The sequence below is a fragment of the Lutra lutra genome, chromosome 16 (assembly GCF_902655055.1).
Source record: "Lutra lutra chromosome 16, mLutLut1.2, whole genome shotgun sequence".
Lineage (NCBI taxonomy): Eukaryota > Metazoa > Chordata > Mammalia > Carnivora > Mustelidae > Lutra > Lutra lutra.
This window is the reverse complement of record NC_062293.1, coordinates 4,771,567-4,799,471: the sequence shown is the minus strand read 5'-3', so window position 1 is coordinate 4,799,471 and position 27,905 is coordinate 4,771,567. Positions and strand designations below refer to the sequence as shown.

The window sequence follows — 27,905 nt, the reverse complement described above, 5'->3', positions numbered from 1 at the left end:
GGGCTTTGGTCACTGACCACTCGACTGTGTGACTCTGTCCATATCAATAAATACAGATCCACACTAGCCGTGAACAACGGCTGCATAGTAATTCCACCGCACAGAAAACTCCAGCATCCCAGACCTCGGGGCGTCTGGCTGGCTTAGTGGAGCACGCCACACTTAATCTCAGGGTGGTCGGTTCAAGCCCCATGCTGGGTGTGGATCCTACTTAAAAAAAAAAAAAAAAAAATCACAACAGTTAACACTTTGGTGTCGACAGCTCTGAACCCCGCCTGCTCATTCAGTCATTTGATGCATTTTTTTGTTGTCTTTCCCAAAGGTTTTTTAAGATTATTTATTTATTTGAGGGAAGGAGAAAGAGAGAGAGAGAAAGCAAAGGAGCAGGAGCAGAGGGGCAGAGGGAGAAGCAGACTCCCCACCAAGCAAGGAGCCCAATCTGAGACTCCTATCCCAGGACCCTGTGATCACGATCTGAGCAGAAGGCAGATGCTTAGCGGCCTGAGCTACCCAGACGCCCCATCTTTCCCATGGATTTCTGGCCTGCCCAGGCAGTGTGCCCAACAGGTGTGCAGGCCCAAGCCTTCTCACTGCATTTTGCTCTGGCCTCCTGGCCGCTGCCAAAATCACAGGACAGGTGCCCATCATTCCGGCTAGTAATTTCACCCCTGATCACCCCTGCAAACACACAAAACTCCTCTTTGCTCCTCTCCCCCACAACCAGAAGCCCTGTAATAAGGGTGTAGAGACATACATGGTGCAGTCCAACTTAGTGGTGAAAGCTTGGACTTTACAGGCTGGGCTCAAACCCCGACTCCAGCAATGGCCGGTTGCATGAATTTGGGAAAGTTACCTCATCGCTCTACGCTTGCATTCCCTCCTCTGTGGGACGGGGGTAGTGATGGTGCCCTTCACAGGGCAGTGGTGCACGTTAAACAAATCAGTGCACGTCCAGTGCTCCAGGAGTGAACGACACATACCCATAGTAAGCGCTAAGAGGTATCCACTCTCCCTGTTTTCTCCTACAGCAGGTCGCTGGCCTGCATACCAGCCAGTTTGGGAACTTCCACCCTTAAAACTCCCTCTTCAGGGGCGCCCGAATGGCTCAGTCGGTTAAGTGTCTGCTCCCTGTTCAGGTCGTGATCCCGGGGTCTTGGGATTAAGTCCCACATCGGGCTCCCTGCTCAGCGGGGAGTCCGCTTCTGTCTCTTCCTCTCCCTGTGTGTGTGCTTGTGCTCTCACTCTCTCTCTCAAATGAATAAAGTCTTAAAAACAAAGAGAAAAACTCCCTCTCCAGGGGCGCCTGGCTGGCTCAGTCGGCTAAGCGTCTGCCTTTGGCTCAGGTCATGATCCCAGGGTCCTGAGATCGGGCTCCCCATTCAGTGGGGACCCTGCTTCTCCCTCTCCCTTGGTGCTCTCTCTCTCTCTCTCAAATAAATAAATAAAATCTTAAAAAAACAAAAACCTCCCTCTCCAAGTCTGAAATGAAAGGAACTTAGTGTACACAGAGAGAACCCATTCTCCCTTTTGGTATTATACAAAACAGTGTCTTCAAGGGTAAGCTAGAGAAGCTTCAGGGTCAACTTTACAAGATAGAAGTTACTGCGAGGTGAGCCCACGAGTGTCTGTTGGGTGTGTCCTGTGAGCAGAGGCACCTGAATACCAACTACTAGACGTGAGGACATTAGTGAGAAAACTAAAATAATTAAGAGAGATATTTCCGGGCGCCTGGGTGGCTCAGTGGGTTAAACCGCTGCCTTCGGCTCAGGTCATGATCTCAGGGTCCTGGGATCGAGTCCCGCATCGGGTTCTCTGCTCGGCAGAGATCCTGCTTCCCTCTCTCTCTCTCTGCCTGCCTCTCCATCTACTTGTGATCTCTCTCTGTCAAATAAATAAATAAAATCTTTAAAAAAAAAAAAAAGATATTTCCTGGGGCGCCTGGGTGGCTCAGGTGGTTAAGTGAGGGCCTCTTGGTTTCCTCTGGGGTCATGATCTCAGGGCAGTGGGATGGAGCCCTGGGGCGGGCTCTGCGTCGGAGTGTGGTCTCTCTCTCTCAAATCAATCAATCAACCAATCAATCCATACATCCATCAGTCAATCTTTTTTTTTTTTTTAAAGATTTTATTTATTTATTTGACAGAGATCACAAGTAGGCAGAGAGGCAGGCAGAGAGAGAGGAGGAAGCAGGCTCCCCGCCAAGCAGAGTCCGATGCGGGGCTCGATCCCAGGATCCTGAGATCATGACCCCAGCCGAAGTCAGAGGCTTTAACCCACTGAGCCACAGGTGCTCCTCCATCAATCCATCTTTAAAAAGAGAGACAGACGTCTCCTGTCTCCCGCTTTGAAGAACTTACAAATTAAGGTAGGCAAACATAAGCAAATGTGGCAACCTCCCCTCGTGAGGTCCCCTTGAACTTCCTGCGCCACCCCAGTCTCGGCCAGGGACTATCTGTGGACCCAGCAGATAAATGACTGTAGCTGAAGCCACCGCCTGTCTTCGTTTTCTTCCGAGATCAGGGCTCCCACCCCGAGCTCTCTACTGTCCCGGGTGGCGGAAACCATCTTACCCCCAGCCCCACAGTCGCGCTGAGGATGCGACAGCCCCCCAGCGGCGGTTGCTTGGACTACATTTCCCATGAGCCGTTTCTCAACATCGCGAGAGCTCTCGCGAGATGGCCGAAAAGACGTTTGCGCAGGCGCGGCTCCGCCTTCTTCTTTGAGGTAGGCCGCGTGGCCAGGAGGCATGGCGGCTTCTGTCTGGGAAGAAGGGGACGAGCAGCCTCGGGCCTTTGGCTGGGGTAAGGCTGTGGAGGTGGGAAAACGAGGTCTTCGTTGAGCCGGCGCTAGTTCATTCGACTGCCCTTCCTCAGAGGCGGAATGGGGACGGTAGCCGGTCTCCTTCCTAGGGCGGCTGGGAGGCTTGGGTCGAGTACTGGGTCGGAAGACGCTTTCCGAGCCGCGCGTGTAGACGGAGAGCGCGGAGGCCCTCCTCTGGAGCCAGAGAGTCCCTCCTGGGCCGGGGAGAGCTGCTTCCAGCCTGTGCAGCCCCGTGCGTCGCACAACCACCGTGTGCCCGGTGTCTCCGAGGCCCACGGGGCAGGCTGCGGGGGGCGGTTCTTAATTCTCGTCCAGGGTTAGCGGCCAAGTCAGGCCCCTCGTGGAGCGCCTGGAGGACGCCCTAACCCGTAGTTCTGCTTAATCCCGCAGACCGCCGTGGATGGGACTGTCGGTTTTGGAAAGCCACGACTCTGCAGTCCCCCCTTTCCAAGCTCATTTTTTTCTTTCCCCACAGGCTTTTCTTGGGCGTCTGCGGAGACCGTGGGCGCCAGACCTGCAGGCTGAAGCTTAAAAGTAACAGATGGATCCCTGAAGTGGGTAAGGACGGGGCGCGGCGGGACCTGCGCGGTCACCGCACGCGAGGAAGTCCGGGTGGTGGGAAGGCCTGCCTCTCACTTTCTTCGGCTGTTCAGTTCGGTTTTAAGAGCACGTGGACGCAGGAGTCTGGTTAGGGTGAGAAAACGGGACCCAGAATCCGGAAATGAGCGGGGTCTGGGCCAGGGTGATTTGGGGCCACTAGGTGTCGCTGTATGGAATCGGGAGGGTCACTGCACCCAGGGGTGGAGGGGAGACCGATTCAGGGAAGGGGCTCTGGTAGGCCGGGGCTTAGAGTATTTATGGATGATTTAAAGTTACCCTTGTCTGAAAGGACGTCTTTTGTGAGGAGTTCTGACCCTTCGAGGCTCAGCTTTTTGTTTTTATTTATTTTCTTTTAACAAGTTTGGGTACTTTAGTTTCTTTTTTTTTTTTTTTTTTTAAGATTTTATTTATTTATTTGGCAGAGACGCAGGGAGAGAGGAAACACAAGCAGGGGGAGTGGAAGAGGGAGAAGCAGGCTTCCCATGGAGCAGGGAGCCCGATGCCGGGCTGGATCCCAAGTCCCTGGGATCATGACCCAAGCCCAAGGTAGACACTTAACGACTGAGCCACCCAGGTGTCCTCAGAGCTCAGCTGTTCAAATACCGATCTTGAGACTAACACCTTGACATTCTTTCTGTTAGAATGAAGTATGTTACCCACATTTCCCTTAGAGATTAAAAGTGTTGACTGTAGACTTTGAAAAAAGTCACGTGAAAACCATCTTAAGATGTTGAGTGTAAGGATTTTTTTTTCATGAAAATTCTATAAATGGGAAGGGTTTTTTTTTTTTTTTTTTTTAAATAAGCTCTTTGGCAGAATTGCAGAGATTAGGGTGCCTTTAGTGTCTGTTAGATTTCAAGGATGTGAGCCTCCCAGAATTGTTCTACCCAGATAAGGGAAGGAGTGTGGAACTCTGCTAGCCTCTGTGCCAAGCAGTCTACCGAACAATATTTGTTACAACAATCTTTTTTTTTTTTAAGATTTTATTTATTTAATTGATAGAGATCACAAGTAGGCGGAGAGGCAGACGGAGAGAGAAGGGGGGAAACAGGCTCCCTGCCGAGCAGGGAGCCCGATAAGGGCCTCAATGCCAGGACCTCGGGATCATGACCTGAGCCGAAGGCAGAGGCCCAACCCACTGAGCCACCCAGGCCCCTGTTAGAACAATCTTTTTTTTTTTTTTTTTTCTTCAAAGATTTTATTTATTTATTTGACAGAGAGAAATCACAAGTAGGCAGAGAGGCAGGCAGAGAGAGAGCAGGAAGCAGGCTCCCTGCTGAGCAGAAAGCCCGATGCGGGGCTCGAACCCAGGACTTGGGATCATGACCTGAGCCGAAGGCAGCGGCTTAACCCACTGAGCCACCCAGGCGCCCCCTGTTAGAACAATCTTAAGTGGAGTAGATACTTTCTCCTTTGCCAGTGAGTAAACAAACTGAGGCTTAGAGTTCTACAGCTGTTTCTTGTTTTTTAAAGAACCATAAACATTTTGTGGGAGTGCTGTTGCATTTTTCAGTTTCATTGAGAAATAATTGAGTTACAATTAGCCCAGGCGTTCTCCACTAGGGTGGAGTGCGCTGATGGGTGCTGCTGAGTATCCTGCAATGGATGACAGCCCCCACCACAAAGAACTACGCGCCCAGAATGTCAGAGCTGAGGCCGAAACTTTGTATTAGATGAACTTGAGAGCCCTGGGCTCCATTCCCAGCCTGTTACCAAATAACCCCACCGGAGCCTTATTTCCTTGTAAAATAGGGTTATTGGTTTCCAGATCTGGCTATACATCTAAGGGTGGAGAAGTACACCTCCAGCCATGGTTGAGAATGACCCTGGAGTGAGGCCCAAGAGTTGTGTGGCCGCCCCAAGAGCAGTCATACAGGAACAATTAGATGATCTGATCCACTTTTAGCTCGGGGACTTTTTATTACAGCAAGATTACAGCACTGGCTATTTATAAGTAGCTCTTGGGGCAGATCTATAATCCTGTACTTAAAAAAAAACTGATCTAGCTCTGTGGATCATGTTTACACAGAGGAGAAAGAAGGAGGAGATGACCTTGAGTGGTGGTGCCTCCTGGCAGCAGGTTCCTTTGTACAGCTGGCCTTCAGAGAAGTCCCAAAGAAGTAACTGCACTTTTTTAAAAGATTTTTACTTATTTGACAGAGATCACAAGCAGGCAGAGAGGCAGGCAGAGAGAGAGAGAGAGAGAGGAAAGCAGGCCCCCTGCTGAGCAGAGAGCGATGCGGGACTCGATCCCAGGACCCTGAGATCATGACCTGAGCCGAAGGCAGCGGTTTAACCCACTGAGCCACCCAGGCGCCCTGGACTTTGTCTTTAAAAGGGCACGAAGTGTCAGTCAGGTCTGGGATGCTGGGTACATCTAGGCACTGGGGATCAGCATTTTTACCTTTGAAGGAAAGTTCTTTTAATAAAGTAGACAAGATTGAGAATTCTTATGAGGGAAGTAAAGCCGAATTTTGTAAGGACAAAGTGGCCTGCGTGTGCTAGAAGTGTCAGCCCTGGGGGCTGGTGGATTGGTGGGAGCTGAGTCCATGATGATCTGAAGTTATCCCTGTCTGAAGGCAAAGAAAGGCCTTTCTGTGGAATATGGATGTCTGAAACTCAGTTCCCAAGTTCACTTTAAGGGAAATTTAGGCCAGATTTGAAAGTGAGCGGCTTGAGAATTACCTGTGTATATCTTGAGTAGATTTTTCTTTTGCAATTTCTCCTTGCCAGGTACAGTCCCAGCCTTGGTTTCTGAGGCTGGAAAGGATCCTGCAGAGGCAGATGGCCCAGTCCACTGCCCTGGGCCCGAAGCGGAGACTTTTGTATGTAAGTAGAGCCCTTTCAAATAGACTTGGATGGGAGGTTTGTTTGCTGCTCCTGCCCCGGGTTTAGGATTGTGCTGGGGGTGGGGAGATTTTAACATGGGTTTGTTCCTTTGGCTGGATGTCTGCAGTGTGTGAAACAGAGCAGAGCTGCTTTGCCTGAAGTAAGTGAAAGGACCCCTCCCCTGTTGCTTGTAGTCTCTGTTTCCATCTTCCGTGTCCCTAAGAAGCGCCACAAGCCTGTGATGGTGAGTTATCCCTGTCCGAACACCTCGGCTGAGGGGAAACCGTCTATTCTGAGGCATCGGGGTTTGGCTCTTTGCTCTTAAAGGTTCAGGCTTCATCAGGAATCAGCCTGAATGGACTCCAGAGGGAATTGTTACCTCGCCGAGACCCCAGTGGCGTGTGTCATCCCTCTGCAACTTGAAAACCAGTAGTGTGGCTGCCCTGTCACGCTCTGGGCCCTTGATCAGTGGTCCTCAGGGTACAGGCTCTGAGAAGGGGCAGACACGGGCAAGTAGCCCAGTTTCGGGTCATGTTCTTACTGTGGAATCAAAGAGTGCTTGTCCCATATTTCAAGGAAATGAATGCACTCTTTGAAACTGACGGGAATGTCGGAAGTCTGCCAGCTGTGGCAGGACTGGGACCTCCCTCAGCACCACATTGTGACACTCAGGAAAGGGGTTGCCGTGGCACCAGAAGAGCTATTTGGTTTCCAGGTGCTTCGTTCACACCACCAGGGAGCTCTCCTAGGGTTAGCTCGGATCGTTTCTGGACAGCGTAGTGGGCACGGCGCTGCTCCTGGTGTGGCCCAGGGCTGAGTGGGCTGGCGTGTGACCAAAAAGTAGCCCAGTGTACTGGGCGGGGTGGTGGTCTGGCTTTGTTCCCATTTAAATGCCAGGCTTGGAGTGGGCAGATGGCCTTTGTTGTTGTTGAAATTGGGAGGTATGTATGGGTTTTTTGTATTTAAGGTCACATAATTGTTCAGTCACCAAGGAAGCTAGATTTGGGGTGGGATTTAATAAGCCTGAAGACTGGCCCCAGCAGTTTACAGCCTGTAAGTAAAACAGTAAAAGGACGCGGTAGGGAGTCGGGAAGTCAGCTTCTGGCATTATCGTTGATGCAGAGTCCGTCAGAACTGCTCTGTGGGACTCCTGTGGACCTTCAGGTTTGACTTGAAAAGTTTTACCTCCAGAAAGGGGTTGAAGGGACGGTCTCCGGTGCTTCTTGGTGGTTCTCCCCTCGCCGGGCCTGCTCCCTTCGCGCCTCAGCTGGTGAGGGCAGCCTGCTCCGAAGCGGTCTGTGCCCGATGTTCGGTTAGAACGAGCGCTGCTACGATTGCCTTTTCTCTAGATCTGGCTTTCAGTTTTGAGGCCCGTACTTGACTGGCCTGTCACGCGACTCTCCTTTGGTCTTGCAGGTTCTCCTCCGCGACGCCAGGTGGAGCCGCACTGCGTCTGTTGCGAACTGTTCATGCCCATAAACTGAGGCCCCAGAGGGAGAACAATTGGAAGGATTCTTTGGATTTTCTCTTCAAAAAGGAACCAAATAATTTGAGTGACAGTTTACCCCGAAAAATATCTGGCGGTTAGTCAAATCAGGGCATAACTAGGAACATGCAGAACGCCTGAGTTGAGCCGATCTGGGTGTGAGCGGCGCACTGGCAGGAAGGCGGGGATTGTGAACAGAGAATGACGTGTACGGGCTGTGTTTTGGGGAGTCTGAGGGGAAGCAGGTGTTTGGCCTAGAAAGAGGTTTCTCAGAGTGGATTTCCTGTGAAGTTAATGTATCTTGGGCTTAAGATTTCAAGCATAAATAAAAGTTGTTAAAAATGTGTTTCATGTTCCATGTTGAGACCCTCATAAATGGATTTTATTCTGAGACTCAGCAAACATATTCTTACATAAATGAAGGTTTCTCCAAATACTGTTTTAAGAGGGGCAGAGGGAGAGAAAGTCACAAGCAGACTCCACGCTCATTGGGGGGTTCGATCTAACCCTGAGATCACCAGCTGAACTCAACATCGAGTCCGATGCTTCTGGGCTCTAGGCTCAGCGGGAGTCTAATTTCTCTCCCTAAGAGTGGGGCGCTTCCCCGACTGAGCCACCAGGGTCCCCCCAAGTTCCACAGGATGCAATCAGATGTTTTACAAGTTTCCCGCTAAACTGATTTTCTACCTCTCTTAATGGGTTACCACCCACAAATGTGACGTTAGCATTTCTCAAATCTGACGGATTGACAAAGATTCTGATAGCTACAGATGTCAGCGGAATAGGGACAAGTGAAATGTCCTGTTTACAAGTTCAGTCCTGACTTGGGCTACGCTGGCTACCCTGACTTAGGGCAACTGGATTTCTTCACTAGTGACGGTCACTGTCAGATGGCAGAACGGACTGACAATACCATGTTTCCCACATTAGACATTTTCTTCCTGGACCAGTAATTCTATCCAGAGAAACATACTTAGGACACTGCTGTCCTTGAGACTAAGGGACAGTTCCATGTTGCCAAGCTTAAGAGAGGCCATGGCCTCCCGCTGGCTTCTCCCCTCTAGTCTAAGCTGCTCGCCAGCCCCAGGTAGCAGTTTCAAGTAGCTGCCTCGATTGTGAAAGCCGAGGCCTTTGATCACATACTTGAATTTCTAAAGTAGAATTTTGATTCTGGTGACAGTTACCCTCTTCTTAAGACGCTGATAGGCTCTACCTTCCAAAACCATGGAGCCAGAGGCCAGGTCCTAGGCCTTGGTGAATTAGCCAGTGGTGATCAGTGCCACCTCGGGAAGGCTCTTGTCCATGTAGCCAGTGTAGCGGGTCAGACTGGAGCTACTAGTCATGGGGCCAGTAAATCCCAGGGCTTAAGGGCTACATGGAGGTGACTCGGTTAGTTGAGACTTAACCCTTCCAACGGAATCCCCTGTGCTCTGTTTAAAACTGCCTATCAGCCGAGTCCAGATTTACTGAAGCCGCGATGTGAGGCGGAGAGTTCTTTACCTGATCTTGTCACTTCAGTGGCCAGTGGTAATCGATCCAGTGGGACTTCCACAGGTGGGCAGCCCTCTGTGCACTTGACCCCTGTCAAATTACCACGACTGGCCCATGGTTCTTGAGTTTTCTGAGTGATCTGCCTGCTAAATACTCTGGTGTGCCACCCCAGCCCCCTCCCCAACACACAGAAAAGACACAAGGGTCATCCTGTCATTTATGCGAGTACCTAGTTCAAATTACATTCTGCCTTTCGCGCTCCCACTTCATCATGGGGCAGAAGGAAAGTGGTCATGTCCTCGGGTGGTGTAGGCATGTCTTAGAGTCTGACGTCGTGGAGTTGCTGGGAGGCTGGACATGCTCATGGGAGGGTCTGGCTGGCAAGTGTGCGAGCCTGCACTGCTGCTTGACCCTGGTCAGTGGAGATGTCGAAGTCGCCGCACCCACATAGTCAAGTTCTCTACCGACGGCTGGCTTTGAGAGCCTCTGCTCTGAAGTGTGTTTGTCTTTCGCTGGTGAGGGTCACAGTCTCATATTACATTACCTTCAGTTTTCAAACACCCAGCAGAGCGGTCGTCTCCCTTCGCCCAAGGTCGGGATATCTGTCTCCAACCTCGAGGGGAGTCTTCTTGGAGAAACCAAGAACAAGATGGGGTGTCCTGCAATGAACAGGCTTCAAAAACAGTCACAAGTCCAGCTCTTAAGTTCTCTAGAGAAGAAGGGGGTGGTGGAGGGGAGCTGGAGCCCTTCTCAGAGGCTGAAAAAACTGGGGGGCCGCCTAGGCCACGTGAGGGGCCGGGGAGGGGGCCCACGGGTCCGCAGCTCTGCAAGAACAAAGGGCTTGAGTACTTCAGGGTCAGCGCTGGTACAGTCGAAGGATGCCGGCCTTGTGCAGTTTCTTCCACAGGGTGGCTTCCAGGGACAGGTCGTGGTTCACGTAGAATATGAGTGGCTTCTTAATTCGCTCGAAATAGTGGTCTGAAAATTTCCAGTAATTGCTTGTGATGAATCCATAGGCACTAACCTGGACAAGGATAGTCACTGAATTAGCATTTACTGAGCTCTGTGCAGATTTGTGAAGTGACATGAACTGGGAAAGGCACCCCCCCCTCCCCCCCGCTTCCTTAGATGCCGTGTGGAAGACACAGGTGAACAGTAGTCGGAGCTCACGCTAACGGCAGGCCGTGCGCTCTTGGACACGTTCTCTCGGCCTCGGGATAACCTCAGGTGTTCTCCCCATTTCACAAATGGGGCAGCGCTCGGGGGTAACCAGCCATGTCCTCAGTCACGAGCTAGTGAGTGGCCAGGCTGGGCTTCAAAGTCAGGTCTGTGATTCATGATCAAAGCCATGATCTCCATTGTTAAGTGTGAGGTGGAGACAAGTCCACGGGTACTCGTTCTAAGGGGAGCGCAGTCAGGGGACTGCTGCTTTAAAAAAAAAAAAAAAAAAAACTGGGGAAAAGGAAGAGGACAGTGTCGTGGGGTGGCCCTTGGCCTCCGGCTTTTGTGCTGGCCTTAGTGGGGGTCACTGCCCTTCTTTGAAAACCACTTCTCCACCTCTGCTGGGCTCATGTGGGTGGCACTGGGAACGTCTCAGGCAGTGATTTCAAAGGCTGTGTGTGGAAGGCTAAACCTGCTGCCCAGCTCAGTTCTAGAATGTTCTCCCAAAAGGATGTCCTTTTCCACTCCTGTTGCAATTTTGCTTTCACAAGAACAGTTTGATAACATGCTCCTTAAATACCACAGGGGTGAAGGACAGAGGTCCCCGGGCAGGCGGCTGCTGGAGGAAGGTGAGGCCCAGCACCTGTCCTGGGAAGGTCTCTGCCAAGCCCTCGTGGAGGTAGCTGGGGAGGGCACTTCCTCCCGCCCCTTCTAGACACCCACTTTTGCTCCTGTGGCTGGAGAATCCCTTCCCCAAGGGGACAGGGGCCGGGCCAGTCCCAGGCCCCCTGGGGGTGACAGGCCTCCTGTAGGGCTTATCAGGTCAGATTAGGTTCCAGCCACACCTGCCCCCTGCTGCTGTGGGCCCCTCAAAGAGGCCTCTTACCTGGTCACAGGTGTGCAAAGCCGTCAGCAGCATGAGGGCCCCAGTACTAGGCATATATAGGTCTCCAAAATTTGTGTTAATCAACTTTGATTTCAAAAACCTGGAGAGGAGAAGCGGCATCAAAACTCAAGAAAGAGGTGTAGGTCTCAGTGGATGGTTGTGCCCCTACGCTTTCCAGCGACCCGTTCCGATCGGCTGGAGAACTGTTCAGAACTTGCTCTTCCCCACTTAGGAGAAAATGCAAACAAAGCAAACGCAAACGTCTGGGTAACAGAATCAGGTGAGAAGAGGAGCAGGCCTGGGCAGAACCACAGGTATAATCCTCCCTCTCCCGCTCTAGAAGCAGGAACCCAGCCTGATTCCCCTTTCCTCTCTGCTACACCTTGCCTTCACCCCTGGGCTAAGTAACCATAGTGGCTAGGGGACGGGCGGCCTATTGATCTAGCCTGAAACCTGTGTTTCTTTCTTTCCCCAGACTTCAACCCAGGAGGAGTCCCTTAAGAGGCGCATGAGCAGGGCACCCAGGGCCTGGGCCCGGAGTCACTGGTGAGAGAAATGTGCACACACACTCAGAATCCAAGTGAGGCCACACTACGGCGGCCACCCCAGATTCACATCTACGCTTTGCCAGACAAACCACCTAGCCTCCTGGAGAGCCTGTTTCTTCCTCTGTTGGATGGCTCGGAGTGCCGGCTCCAGTCAGCCTACCCAGAGCCACACTCGCCACCCTCCACCTGCTCTGGAGGGGGCCAGCAGGGGGCGACATCAGGGCTTCTCGGCCATGGCGCTATTGACGTCCGAGTAATTAATTCTTGGTTGCAGGGGCCTTCTGTGTACCGTATCCCTGTCTATGCTCGCCAGTGGCGCTTACCTAGTGACAACCAGAACGGCTCCCCCACCATTGGAACCTCTGGTAGGGGAGAGGGACTGAGGGCGGGAAGGAGGGGTGAGAGCAGGCTGTTATTCCCGGGTTCCTCCCTGTGGTCGCCTTGGGAATGCCTGCGTTTGGGCCCAGAACAGGTTGGCTGTCCCTGTGGGCAACTGTCCGGGGCGCAAAGCCTGCAGTGATGGGTTGGTGTGCAGGGGGACGGGAGGGGGAGCTGTTCTCTGTGTACCCTCCCCGCCCCAACACCTACCTCTCCCTCAGGTAGCTGATGAAGTCTGGATGTAGTAGCTTGAATTTCCTGGCAGAGGCTTCCGGTCCGAAGTAGGTCTGAGGCCTAGGACCCACGAAAGAAGTGGACAGAGCGGCCTGGGCCGTCGTACGGCAGGTTGGGGAGCGAGGTGAGGGGAAAGGCACTGGGCCTGCGGCGGTGCGTGCGGTACGGGCGGGGCTGGGTGTAGTAGCGGGAGAAGGGCGTGTAGAAGGTGGCCGGCAGCACCGTGGGCACCACGTGGGGCTTCCCGCTCACCAGAACCTCGGTGGGTGGGGTGTAGGTGAGCGAGGAGGGGGGCGTGAACAGGGATGGAGGGGTCGGGTAGGAGCAGTTGAGCCGGGGGTGGTGGGGAGGAGGTGGGAGCAGGGGGAAGTAGAAAGAGTCAGGGAGAGGAGGGGGCTCCCGGGCTGGGCAGGGGAAGGAGCAGGGGAAGCACTGGTTCTGGGGCAGGGGTGCGGTGGGGGGCTGGAAGAAGGGGGGTTCCTTCAGGAAGCGGGGCACGTAGGGGGAGATGTAGGAGGGGATGCCCCGAATGGGCCCGATGTAGGAGGCTGAGCTGGCGGGGCTGCGGGAAGGGGACCGGGGGATCGGCACGGGAGGAGTTTGGGAAGAGTTTCGGGAGAGGGATTTCAAGCCAGATTGGGAAGGAGATTTGGAGGTGGGTGGGGTGGGGTTTTGGGAAGACCCTCGGGGCACATGTTGGATATGAGGGCTGGGGGTAAGGGATGAAGCCCGGGAGGAGGGCTGTGAGGCAGTTGGGGTGACAGGGTGAGAGGGGGGCCGGGAGGAAGACCCCCGGGTGGGGGACGGAGAAGGGGCTGAGCCAGCAGAGCTGGAGTAGGCCTGCTGGTTGGAAGGGACGATGTGGTTGGACCGGGACTGGGAGGGGGACTGGGTAGGGGACGGATTGGGGGTATGGGAGGGGGGAGCTCATTGGTGTTGGGGAGGCTTACGACCACCCGATCGATGTTTCTGAGCCAGCCCCCGCAAGGGCCCAGTCCCCCCCGTGTCACAAAGCCCACCCTCATGACCAGATGCCACGTCAGGAGTGATTGTTGGATCGTCATGGGTGGGGGGTTGCAGGTGGCCAGAGCAAGCGGGCCTGGCCTTTGAGGGCTTAATCCCTAAGGACCTTAGAATTTGCTCTTTTGGGGGTGGGCGGCCTGGTGCGGGAGCACTGGGATAGGAAGGCCGGTTTTTGTGGCCACAGAGGAGGCACGGATACCTAAGGATTTGACTTTGGGATGAGAAATTGTCTCAGCACCACAGGGGGAAGGTCCAGCTGAGGCCAGGACAGGGTTCAAAGGAGCTGGACACCGGCCTGCTGCCCAGGAAGGTGCGGGAGAAAAGACAAGAGTTTGCCGGACTCTGGGCCCATGTCATCTGCTCTCCAGTTCATGGGCACAGTCCTGGGAGGATGCCCATGGGGACGAGTGGCATGGATACCAGCCCCCCCACCACTTTGCTTCCAGACACCGTGTGCTCAGCCAGCCAGCAGTCAGGAGCGGACAGGCACGGCCCGTGCTGCCGGCTGGGGGGCTGTGTGTGTTAGGGGACAGCAGCCCTTCGGGGCTACAGCCTCCTCCTTAGGTGGGCTCCTGGGGACTGGGAGGGCTACCTGGGCTCCTCTGGGGGTAGGGAAAAGAGCATAATTCCCCAGTAGTCTGTGAATTCTTGGAGATTTTCTTGCTGTCCTCACCCACCTTCCCACCCTGACAGTGGGTCCAGCAGTGCCACACCCCACACCAGCTTGGCCGCTCACCTGTCCCCTTTATCAGGGCCCTCGGGGACATCCACACCCAGAATGGCTGATCTCAGCATCACATAGTCCCGGATGTCAGAGGGGATGAAGATGTAGTGCAGGTCCTGGCGGGGCGACAGAGACACTGATCCAGTCCCCCCAGCCCCCCCAACAGGACCATGTCCTGCTCAGCCCTCTACCCGGTCCTGCCACCTGTCCTGATGGGAGAATTTCTGCTCTCTGCCTGGAACCCCCACTCTCACTGCTCTCCCTCTCCTGGTTTCAGTACGTGCTCACAAATCTTTGGGCGCGCTGCAAGAGGTGGGGCTCCCTGGCCACCCCTTGAGTGACTAATGGATAGAACGAAGCAGAAGGGATGCTGTGTGACCTTGGAGACGAGGCCATAAAAGGCACTGCAGCTTCCTTGAAGTGAGCTGCCACGATCTGAGGACACTCTAGTGGCCTCCAGAGGTGCCACCTTGACTGTGGCCTCCGTCAAGCCTTCAAGTGCCCGTAGCCCCTGCGGATCCTGGCAAACACCCAGATCCTGAGCTAAGACCACCCTGCTGAGCTGTTCCCAAATTCCCGACCCCCTGAAGCTGTAAGATAATAAATGTATGTTGTTTAAAGCTTCTAAGTCTGGGGTGATGTTAACACTGTGGTAACTCATGCAGGTGGTGTGGCCAGAAATGTGCTCTTTTTTGTTTTGTCATGAGCTAGGAGAGGTGCTGCTGTGGCTAGGACACTCCTGAATTTCCCACTTAGAGGAGGAAGCTTCTAAAAACTCAGCCCAGTCCTATCTAGCACCACAAGGCCCTTATCCTGGGATCTCCCCCCTTTGTGTGGCACCCAGACGGCTCCTGAAAGGAGAGCGGTGTTCCCGCAGCGGGGTGTTTCAAGAAGCTGGAGGCGGTAGGCGGCCTCGGATTCCGGCTCCCCTGCTTCCTGGCCGGGCACGCAGCCCCGTTCCTTTGAACCTCAGCCTCCCTCACAGGCTGCTGTGGGGTCAGGAAGGCCACTCGGGGAAATGGGAGACAAGCCCCAGTGCTCATGAGGTCAGGGGGGCCTGGAGGCAGCTGAGTTTTTCAGTGGCCCCGTCCCAGGCACCCGGCATCCGCACAAGCTGTCTACTGGACTGGGGCCACTTGGTTCGCCACACAGAGGGCGCTCTGGGAACAGTGGCACTGACCGTCCGCGACAGTGGCAGGCCCATCGGAAGCCTCACCTGGCCTTGTGGCACGGAGGTGAAGCCGAAATTCCAGTAGGAGATGAGGGAGTTCTTCATTGTGTTCACGGTGAAACCGTAGAAGGAGGTCTTGGTGCCCACATCCTTCTCAAAGCCTTTGATCACAGCACCATTGAGTCTGGTCCAGACAGAGGCCCATCAGCCTCCCGATGGTCACACCATGCTGTGCTGTACTTCCGCACCTGTCCCCAGGCCTCTGTGCAGACCATGTCCCTTGCCCAGGGAGGCACCAGCGCTGGTGGCCCGTCCCATCCAGCCCATCCCTATTCCTCCAGACCTCAAAGAAATGGGCACATCTGGCCCTGGCGGCTCCCTCCCCACTGGCTTGCGGCACCCACACTCCCACCTTCAGGGTCTGTCCCCCTGTATGCCTTTGTCCGGGCCCGCCTGCCTATTCTGGGGCTGCCCCTGCCCAGGGCCCTCCCCGAGGATGCTCCTCCAGGGGCTGGTGGGGACTAGCTCCGATTCCCGCTCCCCCCCACCTCCTACGCCCCATACCTGAACACGTAGTCATGGGCGTCGATGTTCAGCCCCTGGCGGGAGCCATTCAAAATGCCTCCGTTCCCCACCACCGCACACCGGATGCACTTGGAGAGCGGCTTCCCGGAGGCGGCGTACAGCCTGGAGCTCTCGGAGCCATTCAGGAGGCTCAGGGTGGAGTTGATGGCTGTGGGTGCCAGACAGGGCAGGGTGCCATGGGGGGGGGGTGCTGTCCCATGGGCCGGGGCTGTGCCGAGACTGTTTCTGGCACGCCACCTGCCAGAGGCCTGACGCCAGCCCTAACCAAGGCACGGAGGGGGGGGGGAGGGGCGCGGAGAGCGCAATGTTGGGCTGAACCGGGGGGAGAGGATTCGGCTGTACCCTCAGTCACCTCAAGAACTTGAATCACTAGTCCTCTCAAGACTGAATGTTCCACAGTAAAATAATCCGAGGCTCGCGGGGGTTGGGGGGCGGAGTGAGCGTGGGGGCGGGGTCTCTGGGCGGTTTCCCTCTGCGGGAACCACGGGCGGGCTGTTCTTGACCGCCTTTGGACACTGGTCCCAGGAGCTGCACATCAAACCCTCCCTGAGCCCTGGTGCATACGGCGGCGGGGGGGGGGGGGGGTCCGAGCCCGGAGATCTCCTTGGGAGCAAAGGGGCGGGGTGGGGGTGGGGGTCCCCGTAAGGTGCTGTGAGGGCAGGGTCGGCTCGTGGGCCCAAAGCAGGAGGAAGGGATTCTCTGGGGTCAGAGGGCTGGGCAAGAGGCACCCGCTTCCGGTTACCTTGGCGGGAGAGCCCCTGCCAGCCATAGGGGGCTTTATGCTGGCTCAGCCTGTCCCAGAGCTCCTGAGTGAAGAGGGCCCCCGAGAGCAGTACTGGAATGGAGAGATCGAACAGGGTGCGGAAGTGGGGGTGCTTCTGGATGGCCTGATAAAGTGGGTGTTGGCAGTGCGGGCTCTGTGGGGCAGGAGGCAAGAGGGCCAAGCTCCATTAGCTGAGGGCTGTGGCGGGTGGGAACCCTCCTATGGGAGCCTGCAGACCCTGCAGGATGGTTGGTTGGCGGCGCGGGGGGGGGGGGGGGGGGGGAGATCTGCTCTTCCCCTCCGGACTTGGTCCACCAAACCTGCCCGCTGAGCTGGCTTGTGGCACAGCAGCGTGGTGGGGTCAGCTTTCTGGATTTACCCAAGCCCAGCCCGCTCTCTCCCTCCTGGATGCCACCCTATCCAGGGCCTGATGGCTCTGGCCTCCTACTCCTTCAGTTCACACCTAGGGACACTGTGGGGCACCTTCCCACCAAATGTGTAAGACCTTCTGGCCCTTTGATGGAGGAATTCCAGCCTGGGCTTTGGAATCCGTCAGTCTGGACCCAAATCCTAGCTCTGGCCATCCTCCCCTTCCTGCATCCCCTAATGTCTGAATCCCTCACTGCCTCGGCCTAGCTGGGGCTCCCCTTCCCACTGAAGGGGGCTCTTTGCTAGGCCGCTGGTTTGACCAGGGCAGGAAAGAGCCGTACAGTAAGTTCTGCTGTAACGTTACCTATGGATGCCTAAAAACCAGCGCACTAGGCAAAACGGGTACCGTCAAAACCACAGGGCTTTGGGGCCAATGGGATCAGGGGCACAACACTCAAGAGCTTGGTCCGTGATGGACAAGATGAGGGGCCTAACAAAGCTGGAGGCCCAGGCTCACTCACCCCGTGGTTAAGATCTGCCACGTTCTACTAAACACGTGGCCCTTGGCCTTGGAGGAGACCTGACTTTTGCTTGTGTGAGTGGGCATGAGAAAGATGGGAACTCGAGAGTTATTGGGGAGTAGTGGAAAGAGGGTGAGAACCCTGAAGTGCTTATCTGATGGGCACATGTGTGCGCACTTCGCGTATTCTTCGTGGCTCCCTCGGGTTGGGCGTGGGTCTCTGCATTTACTCTTCATGTTCGCAATGAGAGTCACCCAGAGGCAAACACAAAGTTTGTGTTATGCTCAAATTGTTTCCTAAGATACCAATCTTGCTGGAAGAAATTCACATTTTCAAAGCAGGCTTTCTAACAGAACTGACTACTAATTTCATTACCGTTCAGTTCATCTCTGGGGTGTCTTCCAGGGCCTTCTTTAAGAGAGGCCAGGAGAAAACTCCCTGGTCTTTGTATTGGGAAAGGCTGTGCTCCAGTTGGGCAGCTGGCTTGCTATTAGCTCATGGACACTATGGCAAATTTCCTTCTTCCCCAGGGCCACCAGGAAGCTCAGAGCCAGATCTATGGCCTATCCCTTACACCTTGTGGCCGATTTTCCATGCAGTTATCTACATGACATTGTTTGATTCTCCTACCTTTATTCTGCCATTTCTTCATTTTATTCTATATTTTTGCCTTGTTATGTTGTATCCAAAAGCCACCCGGAATCCTTTTTTTTTTTAAACCTGGTTCAGATAAGTTTGCATCAAGCAGCACAGGTGCACAGGGCTTTAGGAAACTTAAAGACGACCCATAAGCTCCCATAAGATGCTTGAGGCTTCTCTTTGGCCTTGCACGCCAAGGGTCCACCCCGCCTCTGTTCTCAAGACGGGGACCCCCCTCACCTGCCCAGGGCTACTTGATCTGTCTCTGTACAGCTCAGCTATCGCTATGTTCAACGTGCAGTGAAATCTTTTCTCCTCTAAGGCCGCACTAACAAGTCCCAGGTTGGTGTCTTGTGTCTTGGGCACAACTCTTAAACCTGAATGAGCCAGGACCTGACCTCTCTGCCTCACTGTGTCCATCTATAAAAGCTACACGAGAGGGGTGCCGTGTGGCTTTTGCACGAGAACGTGACTGAAGTGCTCGAGGCAACACGATTTATGATAGAGCAGGGCCCAGAAGGTTCTCAACCCCGTAGGCAGGCATGGAGCATCTTTCCAAGGTTTGCTTGTCTACTCCATGGAGATCCATTTAAAAATTGCGTGAATTTCATAACAAGAAGGGATTTTATAGTAAGAAGGTGCCTGGCTGGCTCAGTCTGTAGAACACATGACTCTTGATCCCAGGGTCATGAGTTCAAGCCCCGTGGTGAGTGCAAAGAGTACTTAAAAATAAAATCTTGGGGCACCTGGGTGGCTCAGTGGGTTAAGCCTCTGCCTTCAGCTCGGGTCATGATCTCAGGATCCTGGGATCAAGCCCCATATGGGGCTCTCTGCTCAGCGGGGAGCCTGCTTCCCCCTCTCTCTCTGCCTGCCTCTCTACCTACTTGTGATCTCTCTCTGTCAAATTAAAAAAATCTTAAAAAAAAATAATTAAAAAAAATAAAATCTTAAAAAAAAAAAGGCATTCTGAGTAGAATGTCAAATTCACGGGCCTATTAAAGATAAATTACAAGGCTTCCCAAGAACTCTTCTCCTGGCTACACCCCTTCTCTGCTCCTGGGGTACAGGGAACCCTGGTGGCCAGGTCTGGCTGGCCGCTCAGCTCGAAGCTTCATGTTTATGGGGTCCAGAGAGCTCCCCCCAGCAGTCTCACGAGAACGTTCTCATTTGCTCTCTTAGTCCCCACCTCCCGCTAACTTGATGCTCGAAACCGCCAGGAGAGTCGGCCATTGTACCTTTCTCGGTCCAGCGTTTGATGCCTTGTGTCCAAAGAATGCTCGAGATGATGTGGCATTCCTGGGGGAGAAGCAGAAGTAAAGCAGGGCTCAGACCTGTCCCTCGGAACCTTCTGTCTGATTCTTAGCCCCAGGGGCTGTTAAAGCCTGTCAGAGTCAAAGATGGCATTCCTTTGATCTTGCCATGCTCTGATTTGTGCCCATGTCTCCCTCTTTAGGAACAAAAATATTGTCACATTAGGGGCTCCTGGGTGGCTCCATTGGTTAAGCGTCTGCCTTCGGCTCAGGTCATGGTCCCAGGGTCCTGGGATCGAGCCCCACATCAGGGTCTGTCTCCTTCTCCCTCTGCCTGCTGCTCCCCCTACTTGGTCTCTCTGTCAAATAAAATCTTTTAAAAAATATATATTGTCACATTAGTATATTTTGCTCAGCTCTCTAAACCCAGAAATCCAAGAAAGCCCATGGCAAGTGGCAAAAATGTAGAGTTTACAGAACTGTGAGATCTGGTTCAAGGATGAAAATATACACTAGGCAAGCTTGCCAGACCCCTCCCGCCATCTGAGGGAGCTCCCTGCCAAGTCCCCAGAGACAGATGGTCGGTCTCAGACGACGTGGTCCCCCTTCCCCTTGGGGTCAGTCATCCTGGCTCCTGCCCTGTGGCTCCCCATAGAAGACACGTGTCTGAAGGCTCACTCCCTAGGTTTATACCCCACAGTCTAGGGAAGTTACTTCTAGAAGCCTCGGTGTCTATATCTGGGCAGCAGATATAATCAAGTGATTCATTATCATTATTAATCATATCACATCTCCAGGGCGCCTGGGTGGCTCAATCGTTAAGCGTCTGCCTTTGGCTCAGGTCATGAACCCGGAGTCCTGGGGATCGAGCCCCACATTGGGCTCCCTGCTTGGCGGAAAGTCTGCTTCTCCCTCTCCCACCCCACTTGTGTTCCCTGTCTCTCTCGGTCAAATAAATAAATAAAATTAAAAAAAATCATATCACATCTCCAGTTGTTGGAAGGGTTCACACAGAGACTTGATATTATCTCACACAAAAAGTGTCCTCTAAATGATAGCTATTGTTACCTAAAGGAGGAAGGGAAAGGACCTTGTTTTTTTTTTTTTATGATTTTATTTATTTATTTGACAGACAGAGATCACAAGTAGGCAGAGAGGCAGGCAGAGAGAGAGAGGTGGAGGCAGGCTCCCCGCAGAGCAGAGAGCCCGATGCGGGGCTCGATCCCAGGACACTGGGATCATGACCTGAGCCGAAGGCAGAGGCCTAACCCACTGAGCCACCCAGGCGCCCCAGGAAAGGACCTTGTTATGACAACCTTTATGACTGTGTCCCTTCTAGAGGGAGGGAAGGGGCCCATGTTACTGCTCCGCCCCTACTCCCACCTCCCAGGCGACCCCTGTATTGGGAAGACGGCAAAGAGCGTAGAAGGAATAGGGGCCTTTGTCTACTCAAACGGGTGTCCGGCTTCTCCGGGACTCCTGTCTCTCTTGGCCCCCACAGCCACAGGGAAGCAGGTGGGGAGGGCTTTGGATCACCAGGCTTTTTGCAAGGAAACAGAGGCCTCTTGTTCTTGCTTCTGACCTGCTGAGCCAGCTGGGCCACAAGGGAGCCCGTGACCTGCCTCACTTCAGGTTTCCGTAGAACCCCACAGGGCAGACGGGGAGGGGCAGGGATGATCCCTTCCCCCATCTTTCCCTTTCCCCCTCGGATGGCCACCTGCCCCCCACACCCTGTAGTTCCTCTCCTCAGTACAACAGAACAGCCTCTCAAGAGGAACAGGGACACCAGGACACAGCCTCAGGGGAGGTGACGATTCCCAGGGAGCGTCTGAAAAACACCTGCGCACAGGGCCTCACCCCTGCAGTTCTGATCTGACTGGTCTAGGCCTCCTTGCCAGGTGATTCTGTGGGAGCTGGGCTTGAGAACCAGAGGAGGGAGCTGCTGGCCAGGGCAGCTTGGAGACCATAGGGATAGAGTTGCAGGCAAGGGGTTGGGGAGCCCCCCCTCCCAGTTCTGTTTTGCTGCCCTGAACACCCCAGTTTAGGGAGGCCTGCTTATCTCCAGAAGCCCCCTCCGTGCTCTGACTTCTCCCAGCCCTCCTTCTTAGGAATTCAAGGGCTTCTAGACACACCTTCTAGATGAACCCAGAAGAAGTGGGGAAGGGAGCCAGCCCCCCTATGCCCCTCCCTCAGGTTTCACTGGCCTGAGGAGAAATAAGGACCTTGTACAGTAGTCCTCCCCTACCCTGGGGGTAAGCTCCAAGACTCCCAGTGGATGCTGTGACCGTGGACAGTACGGAACTCTGCGCATGCTATGTTTTTTCCTTTACATGCAAAGGAATGCTAAAGTTTACTTTATAAATGAGGCACAGTAAGAGAAAAACAACAATTGATAAAATAGGAGGATCATAACAATATAACGTGAGTGTGGTCTCTGTCAATATCTGACTCTGTGAATATCACCCTTCTTGCACCGGTGGGAGATGACAAAATTGGAGGGGGAGGGAAGTGATGGCCGCACGGTGACTTACCATTATTTCAGGCTCCTACTGACCTGTCTGTGGGGGCGGGGGCGGGGGGAGGCTGATCTGCTTCCAGACCTGATTGGGGGTGAGTGACTGACACAGAGGAAAAGCCAAACTGCATATAAGGAGGGAGCCCTGCGGTACATTTCCCATAAAACAAAGTCTATTCAATTTGGATCTACCCCTAGGAATTCTAGGCCCCTGGATGTCCTTTCTTTTACAAAATAATGTTGACAACAGACACTGTCAGATAACTGGGGCCGCCTATATCTATCCTTACCACCACCACTCCACCCTTAAAAAGGATTTTCTTTTTTTTTTCTGTTTAAAAATTATTACTTTTTTCTCTCTTATTTATTTGACAGAGAGAGAGAGAGAGATCACAAGTAGGCAGAGAGGCAGGCAGAGAGAGAGAGAGGGGGAGGGAAGCAGGCTCCCCACTGAGCAGAGAGCCCCGATGCTGGGCTCCCAGGACCCTGAGATCATGACCTGAGCTGAAGGCAGAGGCTTAACCCACTGAGCCACCCAGGTACCCCCCAAATTACTATTATGTTTAAAGATTTTATTTATTGGGGTGCCTGGGTGGCTCAGTCGGTTGGGTGTCTGCCTTCGGCTCGGGTCGTGATCTCTGGGTCCTGGGATCAAGCCCCGTGTTGGGCTCTCTGCTCGGCGGGGAGTCTGCTTCTCCCTTTCCCTCTGTGCCTCCCATTGCTTATACCCTCTCTCTCTGTGTCAAATAAATATATAAAATATTTAAGCGGGAAAAAAAAGATTTTACCTATTTATTTGACAGAGAGAGACAGTGAGAGAGGGAACACAAGCATGGGGAGTGGGAGAAGCAGGCTTCCAGCGAAGCAGGAAGCCTGGTACAGGGCTCCATCCCACGACCTTGGGATCATGACCTGATCCAAAGGCAGAAGCTTAACAACTGAGCCACCCGGGCACCCCTCTTTTTTTTTTTTCTAAGACAAGTCTAGATATCCCAAGGCCTGGAAACTCCTGACCCAGATTCCTCTGCCACAGGTGAATTCCCGGGCTGGCTCCCCTGTCCAGCCTGCAATGACAGCCCTCAGGTGCGGAAAGACCAGGCCCCAAGGCACCCCAGTCCCTTCCCAAGCTCTCCAGGTGGCCAGGCCATCTGCTTTCCCACCCCAGGTCGGGGGCGGGTGGGTCACACAGCCTGCTCCCCACCCACTCTCTGGGGTACTCAATACCCACCCCCTACAGCGGGGCCCTCCTGGCCAGCCCCTGGGGCTCAGCCAAATCGCAAACCTTAGGGGAACAGCAAGAAAACGGACACGTTCTTGGCTAGTATGAGCTTTTTAAAAAGATGAAAGACCTTTCAAAACTTCCGTGGAGGCATAGTGGATGTCCCACACCCTCATATTTGAAGTTTATTAGATACTTTCAAAGGATGTTGAAATGTGTTTTAAAACATCTTTCCGTAAAATTCACAAAGGATTCTTTCTTAAACCACACCTTCCACCCTCCAGGCCCTCACCTTCTGCAACTCCTGACTACCCGCAGGTGTAGTGGCTCCAGGTCCCCGCGGCCGCAACCGCTCTGTTCTAGAGCCACTGGGCTCCTAAGGATTTGCAGGTGTTCCCGTGCTGTTTTGCAACTTTAGATGCCTTCGGACCGCGTTTCCTGAGAACGGATAACTAACTTGCCTTTCATCCCGTTGGTTTGGTGAGCAGATGGGGAGTCGGAGCGCCGGCAGAGCCGGGCCTCGCGGGTGGGCGAGCCTGTGGGGGGGGGGGCCTGGCGGCCCCCCAAATCCAGACTCTGCACAGCTCGATTCGCCTCCCGAACGGAAAACCAAATTCTTCCGGGGCTTCCTCAGTACCTGGCGCCATCACCTACCGACGCAGGCTCGGAGCTTCGTCCTTGCCCGGCACACATGCAAGGAAGGTGCGCGCTGGGCGAGCGGAGGGAGGGGAGCCCGGAGGCGGGTGTTGGGGGGGCTTGGACGGAGCCCGGGATCGGCCCCTGGTCCCGGGGGGAAGCCGGCTCTTTATCAAAATAAACGGAGCGAACGGCGCGCGGAGGGCGCAGACGGACCCGGGAGTCTTGGGTCCCTCCCCCAAAAGTAGAGTCAGAGAAATGTGTCGTTAGCGAGGAACGGTTCTTGACAAAAACGGGGCTGTTTTGTCCGACCCCGACGACCCAGCCAGATCTGGACAAAGTGTTTGGAATCACGGCCGGAGGGATGAACCCACAAGGCCCCGCGGAGCGAGTAGCCAGTGCTCAAAGGGGCGAGATTCCCCTCGGGCCCCGGCAGAGGCTGTGGGGCCCGGGTGGCGCAGGATGGTGGCCCCGGTGGAGGCTTTGGGGACAAAGGGCCGCGGCCCGAATCCCCGCCGCGAGCCACTCCAGGGAGGCCGACGCGGCGGGCAGACTGAGGGGCCTGGGCTGGGCGCCCCGCGCCACCCCCCACACCCCCTGGTCGGACGGCGCTGCAGCCCCTACCTGGCTCCGGACCGGGGCCCCGGGTACGGCCCCACTGCCGAGGAGTACAGAGTGAAGAGGATCCCCGAGCAGGCAGCCGCGAACAGGAGCAGCAGCCAGAAGAGGTGGCCGCGCGGGAGCCCCATGCAGCCCCGGCCCGCGGGCGCCCCGTCCGCCGCCGTCCCGGGCCGAAGGGAGAGGCCGGGGCGGGCCGGGGCGGCCTCCGGGAGGCGGCCGCCCAGCCCCACCGGCCCTGCCCTCCTCCAGCCCCCGCGGCGCCTCCCCGCCCAGCAGCTCTCCTCCTGCCCGGGCTCGCCGCACCCTCGGGGGGTGCGTTGGCGGGTCCGGGGGGCGGGCGTATCGCCCCCTCCCCCACCCGCTCGCGGAGCTGCTCGAGCCCCTCTGGCGCTGCCCTCGTTCCCGCGCACTTGGGCTGCGGGCACCTGCGCGAGCCGGGGTTTGGCCTGGGCGTTGTCCGGCCGCGGTCAAGGGCAGGCGCGCGCGGGCCGGGGGGGCGGGGCGCGGAGAGACGCCGCCACCTGCCGGGTGGGCCGAGCACTGCTGGCTCCAGGCCTGCGCCCGTGGCTTCCGGACGCCTGACGCCCGGCAAGCCGCGGCGGGGGCGCTCCCCTCGGAGGGACCCTCGGGACCTGTAGGTCCGGCCCTGGCACTTCGGCCCCGTCCAGAAGTGCGGGAGAAAGGACGGGCCGGGGAGGATGGAGGAGCCGACCCTGGGTCGGAGGTGGAAGGGACAGGGGAGGCAGGGCTCCCAGAGGCGTAGGATGGGTGGCCGTCCTGGGCCGCCGGGACCCTCAGTCACTTTGCATTCCGTTTCCAAACCCCGGCCAGCCTGGAGCTCTCGGCGGCAGAGAGACGGCCTGAAAGCTCCCCCAGGGCCTCTGGTGTCACCAGATTGGGCGTCACCTGGAAGGGCAGGGCAGCTCTGCACACCGCCCCCCACCCCGCGCCCCAGCCCCCGCTCTCAAAGAGCCCTCCACGGGCGCGAGCGGCAGGTGGGACGGCATATTCGCGGGCAGACTGCATCCAGGGTCTTCGCCTTCCAAAGCCTGGGAGAGCCCCCAGCCCCCAGATGTCTGGAACTTCAAGGATGAGAGGCGCCCGTCCCTTCCAGGAACGTTCTGCCCTCACCTGTTCTCCACCTGTGCGAGCAAGTCTGGGCGAAGCAACAAGTATCCATCCTCTGCAAGGCTTCCCGGGAAGCTGGGGCCGGCGCCCGGGGCGGTCATGGGTCATTCAGGCTCGGCTCTCTCACCTCCTCTTATGGGGCCAAGTCAGGGTCACGGGCGGGCACTCACAAGGGGACGGTTGTTCCCTTCATTCCAAGACTGTCCGCACATGGAGCTGCTCCTTGCTACCGTCTTGACAGTCACGACTCAATCAATGGTTTCATGTGTTTCATTTCCATCTTTGTGGGTTTTAGTCATCAAAATCCCTGTAGATGTTACTTATCCCTTGATCTGCACCTTATCCCCTTTCTTCAGTGGTTAATAAAACCCGGGACCCTCTCTCTGAGCCTGAAAATCCCACGCCCACTCTTGCTCTCTCTAAATGCCTCTCCTACTTCATGGAGAAAGGGAATCCTGTTAATTTCTCCTTCTTCTCCCTCTCCTTCTGCTTCTTCTTTTCAGACTTACTGAGACTTGTTTTGTGGCCTAATGGTTGATCTATCCTGGAGAATGTTCCATGTGCACTTGAAGAGAATGTGTCTTCCACTGTTTTGGGTGGGATGTTCTGTATGTATCCGTTAGGTCCATCTGGTATAAAGTGTCATTCAATGCCAACTATTCATTTCCTCAACTTTGCATCATTAAACCTATAAACTTGGCCCCACCCCAGCCCAGCCTTCAACCGTTTGGACTCCAGCTTAAGATGTGTGTGTGTGGGGGGGGGGCTTCTGTCCTCCTGTGTGGGAGTTGGCCCCCCACCACCTGTGTTAATGACTTGAGTCTACTTTCATTGCCTTTAATACCCCACTCAGACCAAGGCCTCCCATCTGTCCGTCCCCCCAGCATTCTCATTCTTCGTCTTCTACAACCTTATCCAGCCTCCATCTCTCTGCCCCTGTGTGCCTCCCAGCGTGTCAGCCCCAAAGCTTTCTTTCGTGTCCAGGCAGGAAAAGCTTATGATCCCTGGGGGTCATCATCCAAACTACTCTTTCATCATAACCCGAATCCCCTGTGTTCCTGGCTTTCTGCCCAGCCAAACCCTCACCTGGATTCATGCTCTGAGATCTGCTGCCCACGCCCTGGCCTGGCTAACAGGTGCTGGGAGTAACATTCCGCTTCAGCCGGGCTTTCTATACCTGCCGTTTTCTAGTCCTTGGTTAGCTCCAGCCACCCCCCTGTACCTCTCTGGCTAGGGGAAGTCCATGTGTCTCTGTGGTTACCTGTGGCACGCCTGAAACTCTCTCCCTCCCGGCCCCTCATTGATGCCACCAAGGGCCTTCATCATTCCCAGGAGAGCAGATGTTTTCCATTCTAACGCTGCTACATCTGCCTGCTACTGCCCCTCGGAACAATTTGTTACTTAAACTGTAACCCCTGGAGGATTTTACTAGTTGCCAAGCACATGTAGATATGGCCTTAAGAAAAACATATACTGGCAACAGGTCTTTGGGGAGAAGGACGATACACGGCCGTGAAGCTGGACAGCCGGAACGCCGGGTCAGCTCAGGGTGGAACGAAAACCACCTGCTTCCCTTTTCCGTGATCGCTCCTTTCTCTTCCCAGAAGCCCCCGTGGTCAGCTAGATGAGTCCTTCGAATGTGCTTGGTTAACTATAAACGTTATCCTCCTCCTTGCTCGTCTGCAAGACGTGACTGACGTTTGACCTTCATCGGTCCTTCTGTTGGCTATTGTTTCTATCCAATAAAAGTGAGACCGTGGAGGTGCTCGTGGCAGCCGTCCTTTTCGACTGTGGTCCCCCGCTCCCCATCTCTTGCAGCTGACTCGTTTGTGCCTAATTCTTCTCCCGTCGCCGACTGGAAGCGGCATCTGCCTCTGAATTTGAACTTGACCGTGTCCTCGTGGTTACTTTAGGTCTTTGTCCGTTAAAGCCAGTATCTGGCCACGGTCACAGGCAGTTCCTGTGGCCGCCTTTTTCCAGTGTGAGAGCAGAGTCCTGCTTTCCTGCTTCTTTGCTTGTCTCCTACGTCTTTGTTGGAAACTGAACACTTTAGGTAATATATTGTAACAACTCTGGATACTGGACCCCCAGTCCCCATCTCAGGCCTGTCCTCTGCTTTTTTAATGACTGGGTGGCTTGTTTTAGTGACGCCTCCTACCCCTGAGTCCCGTGAAGTGTTAAACCTTTGATGTTGCCCTGCAGGAAAGTGTGGTTTGGGGTGTATGTCACCCTAGGTTGGCAACGACTTGGCCTGGGCTCGCTACACCTCTTTCCCTGACCATATCCAGCTGTTCAGCTCCATTAATTGCTA

The 27,905-nt window shown here is 54.9% G+C and overlaps 1 protein-coding gene, 1 long non-coding RNA gene and 1 other non-coding gene across 4 annotated transcripts; 2 read left to right on the top strand and 1 right to left on the bottom strand.

Annotated features, from left to right (window-relative positions):
* The first annotated feature begins 3,172 nt into the window (after positions 1-3,172).
* LOC125087283 (uncharacterized) lies at positions 3,173-8,078 on the top strand. 2 transcript variants are annotated; one of them, XR_007123397.1, is made up of 3 exons: positions 3,173-3,375; positions 6,151-6,246; positions 7,663-8,078. It is a non-coding gene; the product is annotated as an uncharacterized LOC125087283 (long non-coding RNA). The 2 variants fall into 2 exon arrangements; XR_007123398.1 differs by lacking the exon at positions 3,173-3,375 and adding an exon at positions 4,722-5,537.
* LOC125088243 (small nucleolar RNA R38) lies at positions 5,959-6,040 on the top strand. Its single transcript, XR_007123640.1, has one exon. It is a non-coding gene; the product is annotated as a small nucleolar RNA R38 (small nucleolar RNA).
* A 1,348-nt stretch (positions 8,079-9,426) lies between the features above and the next one.
* On the bottom strand, positions 9,427-24,725 carry ST6GALNAC2 (ST6 N-acetylgalactosaminide alpha-2,6-sialyltransferase 2). The gene is made up of 10 exons (XM_047707456.1): positions 24,470-24,725; positions 19,461-19,521; positions 16,676-16,850; positions 15,913-16,081; positions 15,394-15,532; positions 14,190-14,293; positions 12,407-12,490; positions 11,271-11,370; positions 10,073-10,247; positions 9,427-9,932 (listed from the first exon to the last, which is right to left on the bottom strand). The coding sequence occupies exons 1-9, from the start codon at positions 24,592-24,594 to the stop codon at positions 10,080-10,082; spliced, it is 1,125 nt and encodes a 374-aa protein (XP_047563412.1). The 5' UTR covers positions 24,595-24,725; the 3' UTR covers positions 9,427-9,932; positions 10,073-10,079.
* Positions 24,726-27,905: the final 3,180 nt, after the last annotated feature.